We start from the raw sequence: 20,089 nt of genomic DNA on the forward strand, positions 1-20,089 counted from the left end.
TTCACACATTGCTGATGAGAAGCCCACATCCTGATGACTGCAGTCTTGTACAACAGGCCTGTGCCATCCTTCATATAATGAAACAGTGTTGACTGTATTGACTGATAATGATTTAAGTACAACCCGAATTCCGGAAAAGTTGGGACGTTTTTTAAATTTTAATAAAATGAAAACTAAAGGAATTTCAAATCACATGAGCCAATATTTTATTCACAATAGAACATAGATAACGTAGCAAATGTTTAAACTGAGAAATTTTACACTTTTATCCACTTAATTAGCTCATTTAAAATTTAATGCCTGCTACAGGTCTCAAAAAAGTTGGCACGGGGGCAACAAATGGCTAAAAAAGCAAGCAGTTTTGAAAAGATTCAGCTGGGAGAACATCTAGTGATTAATTAAGTTAATTGATATCAGGTCTGTAACATGATTAGCTATAAAAGCTTTGTCTTAGAGAAGCAGAGTCTCTCAGAAGTAAAGATGGGCAGAGGCTATCCAATCTGTGATAGACGGCGTAAAAAAATTGTGGAAAACTTTAAAAACAATGTTCCTCAATGTCAAATTGCAAAGGCTTTGCAAATCTCATCATCTACAGTGCATAACATCATCAAAAGATTCAGAGAAACTGGAGAAATCTCTGTGCGTAAGGGACAAGGCCGGAGACCTTTATTGGATGCCCGTGGTCTTCGGGCTCTCAGACGACACTGCATCACTCATCGGCATGATTGTGTCAATGACATTACTAAATGGGCCCAGGAATACTTTCAGAAACCACTGTCGGTAAACACAATCCGCCGTGCCATCAGCAGATGCCAACTAAAGCTCTATCATGCAAAAAGGAAGCCATATGTGAACATGGTCCAGAAGCGCCGTCGTGTCCTGTGGGCCAAGGCTCATTTAAAATGGACTATTTCAAAGTGGAATAGTGTTTTATGGTCAGACGAGTCCAAATTTGACATTCTTGTTGGAAATCACGGACGCCGTGTCCTCCGGGCTAAAGAGGAGCGAGACCTTCCAGCATGTTATCAGCGTTCAGTTCAAAAGCCAGCATCTCTGATGGTATGGGGGTGCATAAGTGCATACGGTATGGGCAGCTTGCATGTTTTGGAAGGCTCTGTGAATGCTGAAAGGTATATAAAGGTTTTAGAGCAACATATGCTTCCCTCCAAACAACGTCTATTTCAGGGAAGGCCTTGTTTATTTCAGCAGGACAATGCAAAACCACATACTGCAGCTATAACAACAGCATGGCTTCGTCGTAGAAGAGTCCGGGTGCTAACCTGGCCTGCCTGCAGTCCAGATCTTTCACCTATAGAGAACATTTGGCGCATTATTAAACGAAAAATACGTCAAAGACGACCACAAACTCTTCAGCAGCTGGAAATCTATATAAGGCAAGAATGGGACCAAATTCCAACAGCAAAACTCCAGCAACTCATAGCCTCAATGCCCAGACGTCTTCAAACTGTTTTGAAAAGAAAAGGAGATGCTACACCATGGTAAACATGCCCCGTCCCAACTATTTTGAGACCTGTAGCAGAAATCAAAATAGAAATGAGCTCATTTTGTGCATAAAATTGTAAACTTTCTCAGTTTAAACATTTGCTATGTTATCTATGTTCTATTGTGAATAAAATATTGGCTCATGTGATTTGAAAGTCTTTTAGTTTTCATTTTATTAAAATTTAAAAAACGTCCCAACTTTTCCGGAATTCGGGTTGTAGACTTCAAGGACCCATCACATTCAAAGACGCCTGTTGAATGACACCTGATGGGTTTAGAGATCGTGATTCTCTTCCTTACTCCAGATTAAGCTTTGTTTTATCCAGCTCAGAAACCATAATCCCCACCTCTTGAAAATAGTGCATGTCTGTTTCAGTCTTTAAATAATCCGTAACAGTTTTGAATTAACGTGTACATTTGAGTACTAGCTTTTTTAGCTGTGGCATAATGGTTAGAGTTGGACTTGTAACCTGAAGGTCGCAGGTTTGAGTCTCTTGCTGGCAGGAGTTGGGGCGGGGGCGGAGTGAATAAACAGCGCTCTCTTCCACCCTCAATACCCACGGCTGAAGTGCCCTTGAGCAAGTCACTGAACCACCAATTGCTCCCCGGACACTGGATATAGCTGCCCACTGCTCCAGGTGTGCGTTCACATCTCAATGCTGTGTGTGTGTGTGTGCACTTGGATGGGTTAAATGCAGAGCACCAATTCCGAGTATGGGTTACCATACTTGGCAAATGTCACGACTTTGTCACCTTTTTTTTTTTTTTTCAGGTCACAGTGGTGAGTCTGGCCTACAGTGCTTCAAAACACCTGCTTAGTCAAGAAGTCAACAGATATAAGCCAACATGAAAATCTATTTTAAAGCAAATGTTACAAAGCTAAACCTAAAATGGACAACACTCACCACATAATATTAAGCAACTCTATGCAGTTTTGTGCTTTTGTGACTTTGGGGACTCCTAGTTACGTTAGTGTCATTCACTGTCGTAAATAAGGAAGAAATGTATGTGGTGATTGTGGGAAATAAAAAGAAGCCATTCGTCTTATTAGTAATAAGAGGTCAGTGTATCATCAGAATAATTTTTAAAGAGATATTTCAAGGCAAAAAACTTCCAGCAGCAGATTCTTGTTGAAATGGAAGTAAAATAATATTATTGAACTGCAACCCCCTGCTGGTGAGAAGTTCAAACATGATACTACAAACTGCGTCAAACTTCAGATCGGTGTGTACATCAACTCTTTAAAGAGAAAAGATGAGGAAAAACACTAGAATTGTGGGATAGATTAAAACAGCAGTACTTTAATTTAATTGCCTTTAAATGTCCCAATGTAACACATACTGTGCAAAATTTAAGCAACATATAGTACAAATCTTCTTTACATACATGCTATAGAGTGAAATATTGTAGATAAAAGTTCACAATTTTGATGGTGACCCCTTATTCTCATTTAAACAAATAATACATTTAACATTTCTATGCAATCTAGTGCAAAGTAATGTTTTTGTTACTTTTTGGCTCCTAAAAGTGAATGGTTTTCCAAAAAACTTTTGAAATGATTTACTCAACCTCATTATAATTTTTTGTTTCTCTCCCTTTTGGGACACAAAAGAGAAGTTCATTTAGTAATTAATAAAATTTTAGCTTGTTTCTCATACAAAGCTATAATATGAGTTGTATGGTCTACTTTTTTACTATATAAAAAATGGGTTTAAATGACATGACAGTGAATAAATGTCAGAATTTTGAGAGAACTATTCCTTTAACATCTGCAAATGATCACAAATCAGACCCATGCATACTTAACATCTGCTCAACACACATAGAGACTGAGCACTCATCTTTTAAAAGAACAAAGAATATGAATTTTACAACATAAACACATATTTGTTTTATCTGATAAAAAAAATCCAAAAGTAACATTTCAGATGGCATAACATATTACGTTTTAAAAAATGTGGTGAATCCAGCTCATGGTTATAACTTAACACAATTAAGTAATAATGTCACTAAAAACATATCTGCAGAAGAATGAACACCAGTTAGTCATTCATTCAATTGCTCCATCACTGCCGCTTACGGCAAACAGTGGAACTGCATAATAATAATGCATCAATAGTAACGTTCGGAACTGAATACTACTGCCACATATTTACAACTATGCATATAAAGGTGGTGTGCAAAACAGAATGCATTATGCACCAATAAGCTTATAATGCTACATTGTCATATTTCAATGAGTAATAATGTATTTAGTTACTTTGGATGTCTGATCAAATAATGAGTCAACATGTTAAAAAGGCTAACATTTCTCACTACTCATCACATTGAAGTCATATGCCCTTCATTGTGAGATATATATAGTGTCCTGTGCACTGTTTGGGAGAACAGTATACACTACACAGGAAATGGATAATTTAAATTGTAATAATATTTCACAATATTACTGTTTTACTCCATTTTTAATCAAATAAATGCAGCCTTGGTGAGCATAATATACTTCTTTCATAAACATAAAAAAAAAATGTTAGTGTACATACTGCAGAAATACTATTATGGTAGTATGCAATTCCGAACACAGTCAGTCATAAATAGAACTCAGTATAAACAACATTTAAAAAGAAGTAACATATGGCAAACAATAAAGAACACTGTCTATGTCTGAAAACAATAGTAACATTAAATCTAAGTCAATTTGATACAGCTTGTGACAATCCTTCATCATAAACTCATTCACTACTCTGAGAAAAAAACATTGGCAAAAATTGTACCTCAGCAATTGGACCAAAATCACCCAAAAAGGTTTATAGTGGTTGCCTAGGAACGCATCATCACTCTCAGGTACTAATATGCACCCTTATAAAGGGGTAGACAAGGCCTGTGACAAGCTGTTGCTCCCCTAAATGTACAATTTTTGTGCTTTTTTTCTGACAGTGAAGGAAAGCCTTCATTTCAAATATGACATTTTGGACCAACACTGCCCTGAGTAAAGTAACAACTACCTGTGACCAAATCCTAGTGTATCAACTGCCTATGCAAACACTTGACATACCTTTATCCAATGTCAATATAAAACCCTCTGTTACAGGTAAAGGAGCCAATCAAAAGTCACTGAGGATGCTGATGTCAGCAAACTCCTGATGGTAACGGTAGGAGTACATGCCCAGCAGGAAGGCCCATTTAAGAGTCATGAAGCTCCACACAGATGACAGATAGAAGCTCTTGGGGTCAGTTATTGCTGAAGACAAAAACATACAAAACACATTACAGACAACACTATCCACTTTAAACATGCATATTTTACAGGTTTTTTTTTTATTGAGGGGGGGGGGCATTTTATAAGACAAAGCTGTCCATTTGAAGGTACTTACATTCCTTTTCTAGAACAGCTAAAGCTATGAATGTGGCAAAAGCTGCAACAGCCAGGAGGGAGAAGACGGAACTAACAAACATGAAGAACTTGAGTCCCTTCAGCCATGTGCGCCAGTAGTCCTGAATGTACATAATGTGGGTGACCAGTGCCCAGAGTGCCAGAACTCCTGGAGATTAAAACCATAAGATATACACAACCATACACTGAAAAATTAATTGGTGTATACTGTAAAAAAAAAAAATACAATAATAATAATAACAATAATAAAGAATGAATGAATGACAGAAAGAAATAGAATATGTACTTGTAGTTAAATTTTCTGACATTATCCAATAATTTTTTGGACATTTCCGTTAACCCTAAAACACAATGCAATGAAGTGCACAAATAAAAAAAACAGGTAAAACACCTGGAAATAATTTATATTGAAAATTCCCTAATATTAACACATTGTGCAATATATATATATATATATATATATATATATATATATATATATATATATATATATTTTTTTTTTTTTTACAGCTTTTCAAGTAACACTTTGAATTAAAAGTAAAACTTTTAAGTAGAAAACTGGAAAGTGTTTACTTACTGTATTTAGAACTTTTAGAAATATTGAGTGCAAAGTAAAAAAAAAAAAGGAAAATAAATTAAGATGAATCAAAAGGAGTACACAAACACAACTTATTTAATTATGTGGAATAAAATAAATTATTTAAATATGAATTTATTTATATTGTTTTGATTATATAATGTAATAGGATGCCATGTGTTTTTCTTTCTCTCTCTGGGTAGAAATAGTCAGAAGTCTGCATAATTATGGGTGAAGGTTTCCAAAGTCATTTAAAGAAGATAACAGGCTGATCCTTATAAGAAAAGAAAAATAAATCACGAATTATTTCTCTATTGTGGTAGCGAACCACACACTGCAGACTATATTATACACAATGTGACAGCCAGAGATCTTTCCAACCGCAAGAACACACATTCGTTGTTAATAACAACGAATTAAAAAACATGACAGAAAAAGAAACAGGATGTGAAATGTCTATATTTGACAGCGGATGTGTGAAGACAATGAGTCTGTGGCCTTGAGTTTATTTACAGACCTGATAATCCGCCCATCGCCGCCGTCCATGGCTGTTTATAAACCACATTCCACACGATAAACGCCGAAAATCCCACCAACACGCCGAACGTGGCATATCCCACACTGATGTAGATCCTGTTCGGACCCATTAATCATGTATACAGTACCGCAGTAAAGCTGTTAAACGAGGCTGAAGGGAAGGATTATACCATCGATGAGAGATTATGTAATGCAGCTCTGCTTATTCGTAAACACGACTGCATACCATGAACCGGAAGAGCTCCCCGGTATCCCCATAGCAACCGTCAACAACCTCACAGTCGCGGACGTTTGAATAGTTAGACAAAAGTTTTATTTCTATATGGATATGTAAAAATGCATTTAAATCAACTAAATATGTGCGAAACAACTGAATCATTTTAATGCTATCAATTTAGAATTTTATTTAAAATTATATAACGTTATTTAAACTTATAAAAAAAACACGTGTGTATACTGTAAAAAAATAAAAGGTTCTCATTTCATTGCATGACTCATAAATGCTACAATGCTCATCTTGAAAATTATGGCTAATCATAATGTGCTCAAAAAATAATTATGCATTAAATGTGCGTTCATGCTGAGATTTTAATTATGTACGCATGCTAATTAAACACTCGTTTATTGTAAATAATTACAGTATAAGGTGTATACTTACAAGAAAGGTGTGTGGAAACATCTAGAGGCTACACACATGATGTCACATGTTTCTTGTTGTTTGCACAGCACTGCAGATGGGGGTTTTAATCCGTTTGATCTCTGCTCGCTGCTCAGGGGTTTGCCATCTAACTGTGAAACTCATTCTCAGGCACTACAGTAGCTGTGAAACAAACAAAAAAACTAAATAAATAATAATAATAATAATCTTAATTGCAAATATGTTGTCAAAACTAACGGGAGTGATCATCAGTGTGCATTGATTATGCAGATCATGCATAAAATTCCATTACAGAATAGAAGAAATGCTACACCCAGAATTAATCAGGCCTACATCATTCATAAACTGTTCCTTGTGATCATATAAAATGTGTGTAAAGTGTGCAATAGTAATGAATTAACTTTGCGGAGTGCGGGTAGACATTATGATGTTACCACTTTAATAGCACAAGGAACAAAAAATGTCCAAGCTGTATCCATTTAAAATGATCAAAATGATTATCTCAAGCAGTGTTGAGCACACATCTTTAGCCAGATAGATGCTAATGGCCATATAAACAGAATACGAGTCCAGAGAGGACTGAACCAAATCAAGAGGCCACAGATGTACTTTGGCCCTGTTTCCCCACCGGTTACTGTTAAAAAGTGAAAGACATTTTAAGACACACCTTCATAAGTCAACTTTCATGAAATGAACACAAAGCCACATTTTGTCACCAGTCAGAGCAGCAGGAAGCCGGTAACTCACATGGCTTCAGCGATTCAAATGAGAGCAACACTCAGTGGTTTCCTCTGTATGCTACAAAGACAGCACTGAGAGACATAAAGAGAGAGATCAAGCGAGAGATAAAGAGAAAGAAAAAGTCATACCGAGAAAGACGGATGAACGGTGCTCGCCTTGAAGACAATAAAGACAAAACTGACCCTGGCACTGGAGAAAACTATTTGGAAAAGAAAGAAAACACCGTCAACATAATCTACAGACGTACTGGTAAGTGTGGTTATGAAATCTATCACCGACAGATACAACATTTACCTTGAATTTGACTAGAAGAGTGTTGAACTTGAGAAAACGAGATCTGATCCTGAAAAATGACTTTAGTTATATACTTATTAATAGTTTTGTTAGATAATTAGAATTTCTGACAAATTCTGAACAAAACCTGAATCCGTGTATTGTGATACATTTTCAGTTAACTGCAAAATGTTTTTACAGTGCTGATAGGAAAAAAAAGGCTGATCGTATTTCATTGTAACAAAATTCATCATCATAATCATAAAAAAATATAATAAAATTACAAATATTTTAATATACTTTAATAAAATATCCATTACGATTATGTGTATTAAAATAAATACATTTACATTTAACATAGCAAGGGCTTTTAAATAATATAATAAATAAAAAGAAAACAGATAGAATAGAGCAAGCTAGTGTTAGAGCTCTTTTTAATAATTGTATAATAAAGGAAAAAAAATAGAATACAAAAAGATTAGAAAGGTAGCTAGATTTGTTTTTAAGAATAGAATTAGAATAGTGAGTGTTAAATTTAGAGGGTCAAATAAAGATGGAAGAGATGGGTTTTTAGCCGATTCTTGAAGATGGCTAAGGACTCAGCTGCTCGGATTGAGTTGGGGAGGTCATTCCACCAGGAGAGAACATTTAATTTAAAAGTCCGTAAAAGTGACTTTGTGTTTTGTTTGGGATGGCACAATCAAGCGATGTTCACTTGCAGAACGCAAGCTTCTAGAGGGCACATAAGTCTGAAGAAATAAATTTAGGTAATGGGTGCAGAACCAGTGGTAGTTTTGTAGGCAAACATCAATGCCTTGAAAAAATATATAATAAATACATTGATTCAATGAATACATTTATTTCTTTATTAAGGAATTTAGTAATTGTAATGACAGTAACGATAAATATAAATAATAATAAATATATTTACAACCTGTTTTACACATTAGCTAAAATTAGCTATGGTTGTGCTTTTAATAATCTTAAGTGGAAAAAGAAAGCTCAAAAATTCTCAAATAACTTTGGGAAATTCTGTGGGCATTTGATTTATCATGATGCTGGGAAATGTAAGAGACTAGTGGGTGACAGAAGCCACGAGAAAGTGACCTGTGAATTTACAGAAGCCCCCAAACAGCAGACAGGAAGTTACACATGATGTGGTTGAGTAGGTGTGCATTTAAAACACCTACCTTCGGGTGCTTTCAGCACTTCCTATTTCCCTGGACTTCCAATATAAACAATATTTCCTTCCTCCACGGACAACAGAGATCCTCTCTTTCTATGAAATGGGCGCTTAGTTGGTATGGAAAGGAAAAAGATGATTTGGAATGACAGGATTTATGAGCTTGTAAAATCACATACTGTTGTGTAAAGACGGAAGCAGTCTTCGTGTGCATGTGCAAAGCTTGAGAGTCCAGTGAATGGGACGGACATTAATGTGTGTGAATTTTAATTAATGTAAAATTGTGTTGCATTGGGAATCTACAGCGAGTTGAAGATTGATTACAAAAGGCTGTGATTTGTTGCAGGAAGTCCTACACCCTTTCCCAAAGGAACTGTGCACTGTTTTCTCGCTGTATTTTACTCTCTGATATGAAAGTTTTCTAGAAATGTAGTACTGGTTTAAAATAGTTCATTTGTGAACTATGTGCACACTTTAGGGAAATGTAAAGTACTAAGGTTATAGATTAAGAATACAGTCTACTATAAACGCTGTCACAAAATTGACTCCAGTTTATCAAGTGTGTAAAATGTACTATAGCTGTAAATGCACACTAGAGGGAACACTAAGTCAAGCAGCACTATTGCTATTTGTTTGGGTTACGGATTTGAACAAACCCCAACCCTAAATATTACATTTTTCCCCACAACATATTCTTTTATGCTACCAAAAATAATGATACCTTAAATTGTATATACTATACCTTTAAAGATTTTTGCCTATATAAAAAACTGGTGAAAATATTCTTATAGATTTAAATATAAGGAGGCAGATTTATACACAGACCAGAATATCACTTGTGATACCAGTAAACAACCACCTAGCAACCACCCAGAAAACCTTAGTTACTGCACAGCAACACCCTGGCAACCAAACACAAGATCCTCAATGTAATGTTTTTTTTTTGCATGAGCAAGTGCCACCTAAATATTATTGAATGTTGTTTTGTTTTTTTTAAACACAGTTGACTTTTTAATTTAGAAATAATAATAATAAATATTCAATACATATAAATCACAAATATATTATAATAAAACAAACATTAAAATTATATTTAGTTATTAAGATTTAAATAAGTTAAATAATAATAAAAAAATACTTATTTCTATATCTAGTAAATAAATATATTTATGTTTTTGTTTTTTTTTTTTTTTTTTTATAAATACATTTATTTTATATATTCAACCTTTATTTAACCAGGAAAATAAAAAGCTATTTTACAAGAGTCTCCTGGCCAAGAAGTAATTACACAATACACAAAAGCAACGAAATTCAACAGTCAGTCAACATCATGGCTCATTCAAGCAGCTATAATTATCAGTAATTACCATTTAAATTTCATTATTACCTTCCATTTACTTAATAGGGTATCTGAGGTGTACAATAAATTATTCCACTACCATAGACTTCAGAGGTAACTAAGTATAAAGCTCTGCAAAACAATTCTTCCAGCTGTTAACTAGGTTAACTGACTGGGTCTTAATAGACTATTGTCTTCTCGAGTTTATATCAATCTAAAATATTTTGTTTAAAATGTTGTCAATGTAGCAAGTTCATATCTAAAAAAAGGCATCCACATCACATCCAGAAGCACAAACCTGTGCTTCTCTGTCTGATACAAACTACAAGCTCAAGTGCCTTGTGAGAATCACATAGAGGACAACTGGATTTCTGAGTTCTGTCATTGGCCCGCTTTTTCCATAGGCAACCACTGACACATACACACACACACACACAAACATACAGCAGTCAGAAACAAAGCAAATGGAGAGATTGTTGATCTTCTTACTTTCATTAACATCGGCCATAGGGTTTATATCATTAGCTGCTGTGTAGAGTGACGTACATGGAGGATGCATGCATGAATACTAGTGTGCATGGCACTTTCCAGAAACGGTACAAAACGAGGCCTGAAAAAGAAAAAAGATAAAATAGTCAGTGAAAGGAGGATCTTAAGCTTCGGAAAAAGGCTGATCATCAAACTTAGAAGGTAAACTATTTTAATATAAGCTGTTTTACGTTTTAGTAGTTATTCAGTTTATATTTAATATCTTACAAAATGCATTAATGACAACAAATAATATAAATGAATAGTTTGGGGTTTAATTAGCCTATATTTCACATTAATTAAAAAAAAATATGTATTTTAGATTCTTGTCCTTTGGTCATGCTGTAGAAGATCCAAATAAGGTTATTTCCTTTTTCTTAATGGGGGAAATAAAGGTAGGTAGAAAATATATGGGTCAAATTTGACTAAATATTACATTTTGTGTATTTAAATTAGTCAATCACTATGTTTTCACTACATGGACTACAAATTATGTCAAAATTATATTTTTGAATGGTTTTATATGGCAAAACATGTCTAGAACAGCTCTGATGTGTGCAGCTCAAATATATATATATATATATATATATTTTTTTTTTTTTTTTTTTTTTTTTTTAATCCCATTTAAGGGTTGCAGGCATTGCTTCTAACAAGCTATTTTTCATGCTAGGTTTATTTCAAGGGATTTGACGATCAAATCTTTTCAGTCATGGGACTTCAAAATGTACCATTCATGAAAAGTGCCATATACTTGTATCTCTCGCAGCTGCAAGCAAAGCCTTGTCATGCTCGTGTTGAAACACCAACTGCTTTCGCTTCAGCAGCCATTTCTGTTGACAGAGATAATAAACCCAGGACAACAGTTGAGAAATATTTTTGGGGCCCAAAAAAAGGTGAACAGAGCCAAAACACTGAAAAGCTTCCAAAGAATGTGAAAAGATTATGTCCAGTCCATAATCATTAATAACTCGCACTCAAACTCAGTTTAGCATAGCACATTATCACATAGGTGGTTAGTGTTAAATCAATGTTCCTAACTAATTAAGCTCAAAAGAAGAATCTGTGAGACCTAATACACACTTGTCAAGGTGTTTACAGCTTGGATTGCAAGTGCAGACAAACCGCTTTTCTGTTTGTTATGCTCCGCTGTGTGTTTTGATCCCCAATCAGAAACTAAGGTGATTTAAATACATATGTAAAAAAAAAAAAAAAAAGCAGCAATATACTGTATTCAGATCTTGTTATTCCACTATTTTGGACTGAGGAGTGGAACAGCAGTGGATGAAAGACTCCACAGTATAGTGACTTAATGTTGTTATATTTCAGTCCTCCAGGAAAGGAAGCCCACTCTCCTGAAACAATAGCCGGGGTCTAAACAAATATTATGTAATGTTCCCTGACCTCCAGCCACATGGACATTCTCAGAGTTGGACATGTCTTAAGATTGTCCCCAACGTGACCTGTGGGTGGGGATGACATACATGTTAGGACAATGCCCAATAAAGTAAATGACATTCATTCCTCAAAAAGATAATACATTTTAGTAAATTATAATAATATCATTAGCATGGGATACCAGTGTTAATATACTGTGCTGTTCCAATCCCTGTAAGCTGTTCACCTCTAAATAGTAGGCAGAAAAATATGTTGCCTTTTAAGATAACCTGTTTTAGCTCAAATCTAAGACAGCACTGCATATAATCAAGGATGAGGCAATCCAAGAATAAACTGCCTGTGACAAGCCTGTTGAAAACTTGATGGCAGACAGAGACAAGGAAAATTCAAGGAAAAATAATACATACCGTAATATAAAATATATATTTATGCATATATTTATTTTAAAATATGTGATAGATATTATTTAAAATATATTTTAAATATTAAAGAATATATTTAAACATTATTACTTTTAAATAAATATTTATTTTATATATTTAATTGATATATATACACACACACACAAACCATATTTATCATACTGTTTATACATTTGTATTATTTAAATAAATATTTTATTTTTAATTTTTACATTTTTGTGTGTAGAGTAACATATATTTGATATATACGTATATAATTGTATATATTTATTATACATTTACTGAATATACTAAATTATTATATATTAAGATTTGAGTTAGGATGATAGAAAGTGAGGCAGCTTACTAGATTCTGGAAAAGAGCTTGAGTTTCTATCTCTGGAACAACTTGCAAGTATGCAAACAGTAAGCAAACACAATACTCATCGGAGTTCACAATATCCTGCCACTGGGTTTTGTGGGAGTCATGAGATCTCACAAATCATAAGCATGAGATGAGAGATAACATGATGTAACATTAAAAGGAGAGCAGATTGAATCAAACAGTACTGACTTCTCTTTCTTTACTTTTGTCTCCTCAGAGGCTCCAGCAATCATGTGCTCGGAAGACACATTCCTCCGGTTGTCTCTGCGCTCGTCCCTTGAAAAGGTACAGAAAATTAAAATTACTTCCTTTACTGTAATTACTGTGTGGAAATGCAAACTTTTTCTTTGCACTAGCGTAATTCATTGCTCTCTTATCCACCATCTTTAAAGCAAACCCATTTTATTAGACCGCAAACATTCAAAACTTATTTAAAAAAAAGAGTTGGGTAAAATGTGTCCTATTCAAACTTAAGAGGGATTTTTAATCAAGCCAGTGCTGCAGTTTCCTGTTCATTTTACTCTTTCACTCCAACCTTGGCACCTGCATTAGTAAATAAGGTGGGTTATGGACACGCCCCCTGATCCTCACCCCCTCAAGGTTTATCATGCAGCTGGAACACACAGATAAGAGCGCTTAAGGAGAGGCCGAGTCAAACACATGAGCTAAACACATTTTGCCTGCTCTAGTGGTTCTTTTACTGCAAGTTTCTACATTTCTGGATGCAGATGAAATAATCCTTCAGTGTACTATGAAAATAATAGAAAATGAAAGCTGTGTTTATTTCAATTAATAACCTTCTTTGCTGTATCATTTTAATTGCAATAATGTCCCAAAATTGTATTATATTTAACAGATCATTCGTTCATGCCCATTCAAATGGTTAGAAATGTCAAACTGTATATCTATTTTGTTTTATTATTTTTTTTTAATGCATGTTAAATTAAATGAAATTAAATGTTTCCCTTAGCAAGTAGCTGAAATAAAAAGTTTTAATTACATTTTAAGAAAACAAAAACTTTATTTTTTAAATATTTTAAGTGACAAAAAAAAATGTGTGTGCGTGTGTACTCATTTTATTAATAGTTTTTAAACAGTAATGATACCGTTACTGTATGGTACCACCCACCACACGACTTTGAAAGGGTTAAACAATAAAAATAAATACAATGTGTATTTAAAAGAAGCTCTCTAAATTATTAACACATTAAATAAGCAACTTGCAGCTTGGTAGTAAACTCTTACTCAATACTACGTAAACTTGGTGCCACTTTAGGAAGGTTTACCAAATATTACTTAATTCACACAAAGAATAAAAATCAAGCGAAAACAAAAGTCTACATTATGTTTCTCCTGGGCCCGGGTTCGGGTTACTTTTTAGGCCTGGTACAATTATGACATGGGCTAAAAAAAAATAGTTCCTCAAGTAAACTAAATTATAGCCTTGTTGGGTTGTCTAGGCCTAATGTTTTGTTTCAGAATCGTTGGAGAACTGTGATCTCCATTTACAAAAATTAATTATCCAGAGTAATAGCTTTAAAAAATACATAATATATCTGGCATCATAGGCCTACTATTAGTAACGTTACTGTTTAAAATGTACGTTAGACTAGGATGTAAAATTTACAATCTTACAGACTTTATGTAGTACATTAACAAGAATTTGGTACAATTAATGTGTTATAATGTCGCCCTCTCGGTCCGTTCCGCGATCCATGTACGATTGTAAAATTCGTTCAGTTCTGATGTAAACAAACACCGGATAATCCATGCGGATGCTGCTGCTGCTGGTTTAAGTAGTGAGAGGCGCGCCCCCTAGTACACGCTTGGGCGGGGGCGGGGGCGGGGGCGGGAGCGGGAGCGCGGGGTGGTGCCTCGACTGGATTGTCGAGAACGCGCACTCGCGCAGGCAAGTCTGACAGCGAGCAGCAGGTTTTAATGGCATTCGGAGGCTGGAAATTGCACGCACGTAGGAATGCAGCGTGCAGGTCCGGTTGTCCTTAAACAGGGATTGTCAAATCCTTATTGCAGATGTAGTTTTCGACATGTGTTGCTGCAACAGATGATCTTTAAGTAAAACAATTGTTCATACACCGGACCTTACTGAAACATGCATCTCTTTCGGAGTTACAATTACCAAATCTTTTCCGATCGGTGTAACAGTGAGAAAACACCTCAGATCCGGGGAATCAGCTGGGTAAGTGGTAGAAATTAATTATTTAAACATACTGGCTATTTGTCAAGAAAGAAAGAGAAACTTCTATATCAAAGAATGTTTTAAGCGTTAATAAATCCTGCCAATTCAAGTAAAATGAATAGGCTACGCATTAATGCTGCTTTAAAAATGTCATCTTCCTGAAAAAGAAATAATAATAATAACATGGAAAATCTATTTTGTTTACTTGTTTAAAGAATGTATATAAGACATTAAATGCTGGTGTCTGCTATTAGTTGGCAGAACCCATTGGAATAACCCATACAATATTCCCATTGTGAATACGTGCAGGTGCAATTTTCTCAGAACATACTATTGACTCTGTATAGCCAATAAAGTGTGTTTGTTTGCGTGTCAGGATGTGTTTGAAGGGAAGATGGCTTTGAAACTGATGCCAAATGATGTGAAGCTGGAGGCTAAGGCATTTAACCAAAATCCCCCAGACACTGAACATGAGCAGAGCTTTCTGTTGTTGTTGTTGTTGTTGTTGTATATGTTTTTGTGTTTACATGTTGTTAAAGGGTTAATCAAGGATGGGTTATTTATAGCGTATTGTTCATTGTTCATCTTAAGGTTTGTTCCCTTACAGTTTGGAAAAGAATGTACACAGGAAGACCCGACCACTGTATAGACCTGAGTGAACTTTAGTGAACTACGGAGTAAATCTCATATAATGAGCATTTTTACCAAAATGAAGCATCTAAATTTAAAAAGACGCAACACTGACTGATCTCTTTTAGATTACATTCATTTCAGTTGGTTTTGATCATTTGATTTTCATACGAATAAAAAAAAAAAACAATATTCTGATCAACACAGGATAGAGAAACATGGACACTGTGCAAACCTTACTGGTGCTTTCCCATCTCCAAATTACATTGACTATTGATTAACATGCACGTTTGTACATTGTAACATTGTAGTTTCTGCACTGCTGACTGTCTGATGGACCAGTGGTCTTTACGTCGAGATACTGGACCCACATTTTCCTCTTCTGCATTCCAGCAATAATGGTTGTGACTCAGTATGAAATCCCTCACATTGCCTAAGGACCCCCAGAGAAAGAGATAAAGAGCTAGTTAAAAAGATATCCATGTGTTGTGTCAGTGTGCCACTGTCTGCAGTCTATCAGGGTTGACTTTTATCTGTCTGCTATTTTCTAGAGTTTTTTTTCCATCTGAAATTATGTATATTTTGTCAGTACAAAAAAACAATCCTCATGCAGCTGGGACATCAGTCTTAAAGGAAATAGTTCACATGAAAATTAGCTGAAAGTTTACTCACTCTCAGGCCATCCGAGGTGAAGATGAGTTAGTTTATTCCTCAGATTTGGAGAAATTTAGCATTGTATCACTTGCTCAACATTGGATTTTCTGATGTGAATGGGTGCCGTCAAAATGAGAATTCAAAAGGCTGATAAAAACATCACAATGATCCACAAGTAATCCACACATCTCCAAACAAATTCATCATTCAAATTTTTACTTCAAACCATTACTTCCAGCTAAAATAAGTCCATAATATTGCTTTCTTCAGTAAAAGATGTCATCTTATGCAAAACATGCATAGTTCAAGCACCATTTATAAGCATACGCAGTCCAAAACAGCAAATTTTCATTTTTGGGGGAACTGTTTCTTTAAGACTGTTAAAGCATTAGTCACACTTCATTAAATTTGTGTCTACTACACAAGTGATAAGATAAATGGAAAGTCGTCTTTAATTTATTTATGATTTTCTTTTACTGCCATGGAGCCTGAGATGCAGCAATTTATATTTAGAACTGCATCTATCTATCGACAATTATATGACTAATTTGCACACACCATAAAGTAAATGAATAAAGACACCTGTCAATAGCATTTCATAATCATGTGATTTTCTGATACTTCCCAGCACCTTCATTTAGACTTACAGTCAATATCCCTGTTTAATTTCCCTCTTTTACTGGAACATGTGATCCAGCCAGCTGCAGTTTCACTCTACACAGTTTACTCAGTCAAAGGAGCCACAGGGTGGAGAGATCTCCATGCTGGCCAAACTTATACTATGTTTAATCAGGCATGAGGATACAGTGAACCTGATCAACTGGGAATCATCCAACCATTTTTACTGTCCATTGCTGCTGTTGAAAGGAAATCAAGCAGGGAAAAAAAAACACTTTTCAAAACAAATCATATTATCCTTATAAGATCTTCTCAAGAAATGATACAACAGCCTTAAATGTTGGCACTGTTGACTCAAAGCTGATTCGTTTTCTGTGGGCGTCTGCTGCATTAACTCCCTAGGTGGTGTGGTGTAGTGTAGCGGTAATAGGAATAGTGCAATTCTGTCATGATTTACTCACCCGCATGTTGTTCCAAACCCACATGACTTGCTTTCTTCTTTGGAACACAAAAGTAAATGTTTTTCTCATAGTGGTGTGATTTAACAGAATGCCATATAGGTTATGAAGGACATTAGAGTGACTAAATTATGACACAATTATCCTTAAAGGAGCAAGAAAGGAGAAAGCCTTGATTATAATTATAATAACCATGAGCCATTGCAATTGTAGAGGGCTGTTCAGGATAAAAAACGAAAGATTTGTTTTCACAAAACTTATAGAGATGCATTATCAGGGCAAGCCCATAAATAGCAGGATATTCTTCTTAATGCTTCACAGCATTAGTCAGCTGATGCTGAGTAACACCTGCCATGGGAACAGAGTCAGACAATGCCTCATAAAAAAACCGACTTATGGACTCTCTGCCATATGGGCAGGGGGAATCAGGTGGTATTCGGCCAGATGAAGAGTGTGGAGAGTTTCTCTTTCTCAGAAGGTTAAAAACCGTTAGAAAACTATGCTGGCGGCATCTCAACTGGTAGCTCAAGTCCTTAATGATTCAAGTTGGTCCACTTGGTCATCATGGTAACGCTCCCCTGCAGCTATTTTCTAGTCATGCAAGTACAGCTCTCGTTTGTTTCAATAGAGAGCCTGAAATCTTCAATGCAGTAAGATTTCAAATCACAACAGTTCATAAATTGTCCATGTAACTCAAATAAGGCTAAAAATGTGTCATGGAAAACATGGAAATATTAGGAAAATTTGTATTCTAGGCCTGAAAATGTAAAAAAAAAAAAAACTATATCTTTAAAGTAATGACAATTTCTAATATACATTTTTCTAGTTATTTTGTTTTCTCCAAAATATCTAATCTGCTACTGCAGTATTTCTTTTAAGCAGAGTAGAATCTTGAATCAAAGAATTGGTCAAACTGGTTCATAAAACAGTCTGAGTGATTCATTAACGATTCATTGAAATCATTATTATTATTTTTTTTTTTGTACTTGCATTGGTCATAAATGGATATGATTTGGTTCTTTCCAAATATGTCATGGTTTTGGGCATAACCAGAATTAAATAAATTGTCTGTAGAGATTAGTTTTCTATCAAATACTGAACACATGCATTAGTGAGTCATCAGCAGAGTTTTTAGCACTTCTGCAATTTTGGGTGACAGTATGCTGAATGGATTTAAACACGATCAATTTTTTAAACAGAGCAGTACTTGCTGATTCACTCTTAAAGATAAAGGTTCTTTATTGGAATATATGGTTCCATGAAGGACCTTTAACAACCATGGAGTCTTTCTATTGCACAAAAGGTATAGTGGAAAATGTTCTTTAGATTTGTATTATATAATTGATTCCTCTATAGGACAGTTCATGGCAGAATCAATAACTAAAAAGCATTTGGGCATCTAAATCAGTGGTTAACAGCTTACCAATAAATATTTAAACATAGTTCATCCCTTATTCTGTATTCAGTCTCCCTGATGCTCTGAATTTTAAGATGTAGAGTAGAGTGAAGCTTTTCTTGCCTCTTGATTGCAGACAGAGATCAGAGCTGCTGGCAATTGTTGTTAGTTAATGGCTGGACAGAGTATGACCGAGAACAAAAATCTTGAGTGCCTCTTAAGTGGGATTCCAATCAGATATGCATGCTTACAACCTGTTCATTTTCAAGTATGTGATCCAGTTCAGCGGCTTGAAATCACTCGAATGCTTCCTCATTTCTAGTTTTCAACAACATAATGAGCATTAAAGGAATAGTTATCTGAACATTTAAATTGTTTGATGAAAATGTCATTGTTAAGACTTATACAGGACAGCCGCATTGTGTCATTGTTTATGCGAATAGACTTTATCAATATGTCTGAAAGTAATTTATTATTTCACAGATATTACACAGTTCTGCTAAATACACAGTTTTGATCTCAGGTATAGATCGATAGCATTTCACTCAGCCTCAGCACATTGTTAATAATTCAAGCAAATTGTATTGCGAAGACAAAGGATACACCTCTTAATGATGTGTCTGTCCCTCCTCCAACCCGCAAGCTTAAATAGACAAACATTCCTCTTGAATTCCTGTGTGAATCTTAATTACATTATGGCAGTTCATCAATCTTTGCTGAGAGGGAGGCAGGTGGCAGAGATCATGTGCAGTGCTATAGTGTCAAATGCCACACATGGCAGCATTAGTCAGGCATGTCTTCTGGCATTCTTTAGCCCTCTGTGCCTTTGTTGTATCATGTTTTAATAGTTTTTATTCTGTACATGGAAAGAATGGCATTTTTGCAACAAACACATTTTTCTTTGGTTTGACAAACTCGGAACACATATTTAATAATGCTTTACATGGTCTTTAAACTCTTTCTCTCTGTTTTTCTCCACATAGACACCTCTGCCAGAAACCGAGGACACACAAGACACCATCAAACAGGTATGAAGGTCTTTGAACAGTGGCCTGGGTTTTGTACATGTTGACAAAACTTAAAGGGACAGTTCACCCAAAAATGACTGAGATTGTTTATTCACCCTCATATGCATGCATTTACAATAAATGAAGACTGAAGCTTCAGAAAGTAGATAAGTACCATAAAATCAAATCATGCAACTCATTCACTAGAATTCAAATTT

The 20,089-nt window shown here is 35.1% G+C and overlaps 2 protein-coding genes across 2 annotated transcripts in view; one reads left to right on the top strand and one right to left on the bottom strand.

Moving 5' to 3' along the window:
- Nucleotides 1-4,587: 4,587 nt before the first annotated feature.
- On the bottom strand, nucleotides 4,588-6,263 carry LOC132129752 (heme transporter hrg1-B). Its single transcript, XM_059541473.1, has 3 exons — nucleotides 5,989-6,263; nucleotides 4,875-5,042; nucleotides 4,588-4,741 (listed from the first exon to the last, which is right to left on the bottom strand). The coding sequence occupies exons 1-3, from the start codon at nucleotides 6,116-6,118 to the stop codon at nucleotides 4,605-4,607; spliced, it is 435 nt and encodes a 144-aa protein (XP_059397456.1). The 5' UTR covers nucleotides 6,119-6,263; the 3' UTR covers nucleotides 4,588-4,604.
- Nucleotides 6,264-7,429: 1,166 nt separating this feature from the next.
- Nucleotides 7,430-20,089, top strand: part of LOC132129753 (rap guanine nucleotide exchange factor 3-like) — a 35,233-nt gene continuing 22,573 nt past the window's right edge. The window contains exons 1-3 of the mRNA XM_059541474.1: nucleotides 7,430-7,656; nucleotides 13,129-13,196; nucleotides 19,848-19,892. Of these exons, the coding sequence (XP_059397457.1) occupies nucleotides 7,548-7,656; nucleotides 13,129-13,196; nucleotides 19,848-19,892 (222 nt within the window). The 5' untranslated portion in view covers nucleotides 7,430-7,547. The remainder of the gene's footprint in view (nucleotides 7,657-13,128; nucleotides 13,197-19,847; nucleotides 19,893-20,089) is intronic.

Source organism: Carassius carassius, chromosome 46 (assembly GCF_963082965.1).
Source record: "Carassius carassius chromosome 46, fCarCar2.1, whole genome shotgun sequence".
NCBI classification, from domain to species: domain Eukaryota; kingdom Metazoa; phylum Chordata; class Actinopteri; order Cypriniformes; family Cyprinidae; genus Carassius; species Carassius carassius.

What these genes read in the sequence shown, in the direction of transcription:
- LOC132129752 (XM_059541473.1), bottom strand. Translation starts at nt 6,118, where the DNA reads ATGGGTCCGAACAGGATCTACATCAGTGTGGGATATGCCACGTTCGGC. An exon ending in GGCGATGGGCGGATTATCAG is followed by an intron (nt 5,043 to 5,988) that starts GTCTGTAAATAA and finishes TTTAATCTCCAG; the next exon opens with GAGTTCTGGCACTCTGGGCA. An exon ending in AGCTGTTCTAGAAAAGGAAT is followed by an intron (nt 4,742 to 4,874) that starts GTAAGTACCTTC and finishes TTTTGTCTTCAG; the next exon opens with CAATAACTGACCCCAAGAGC.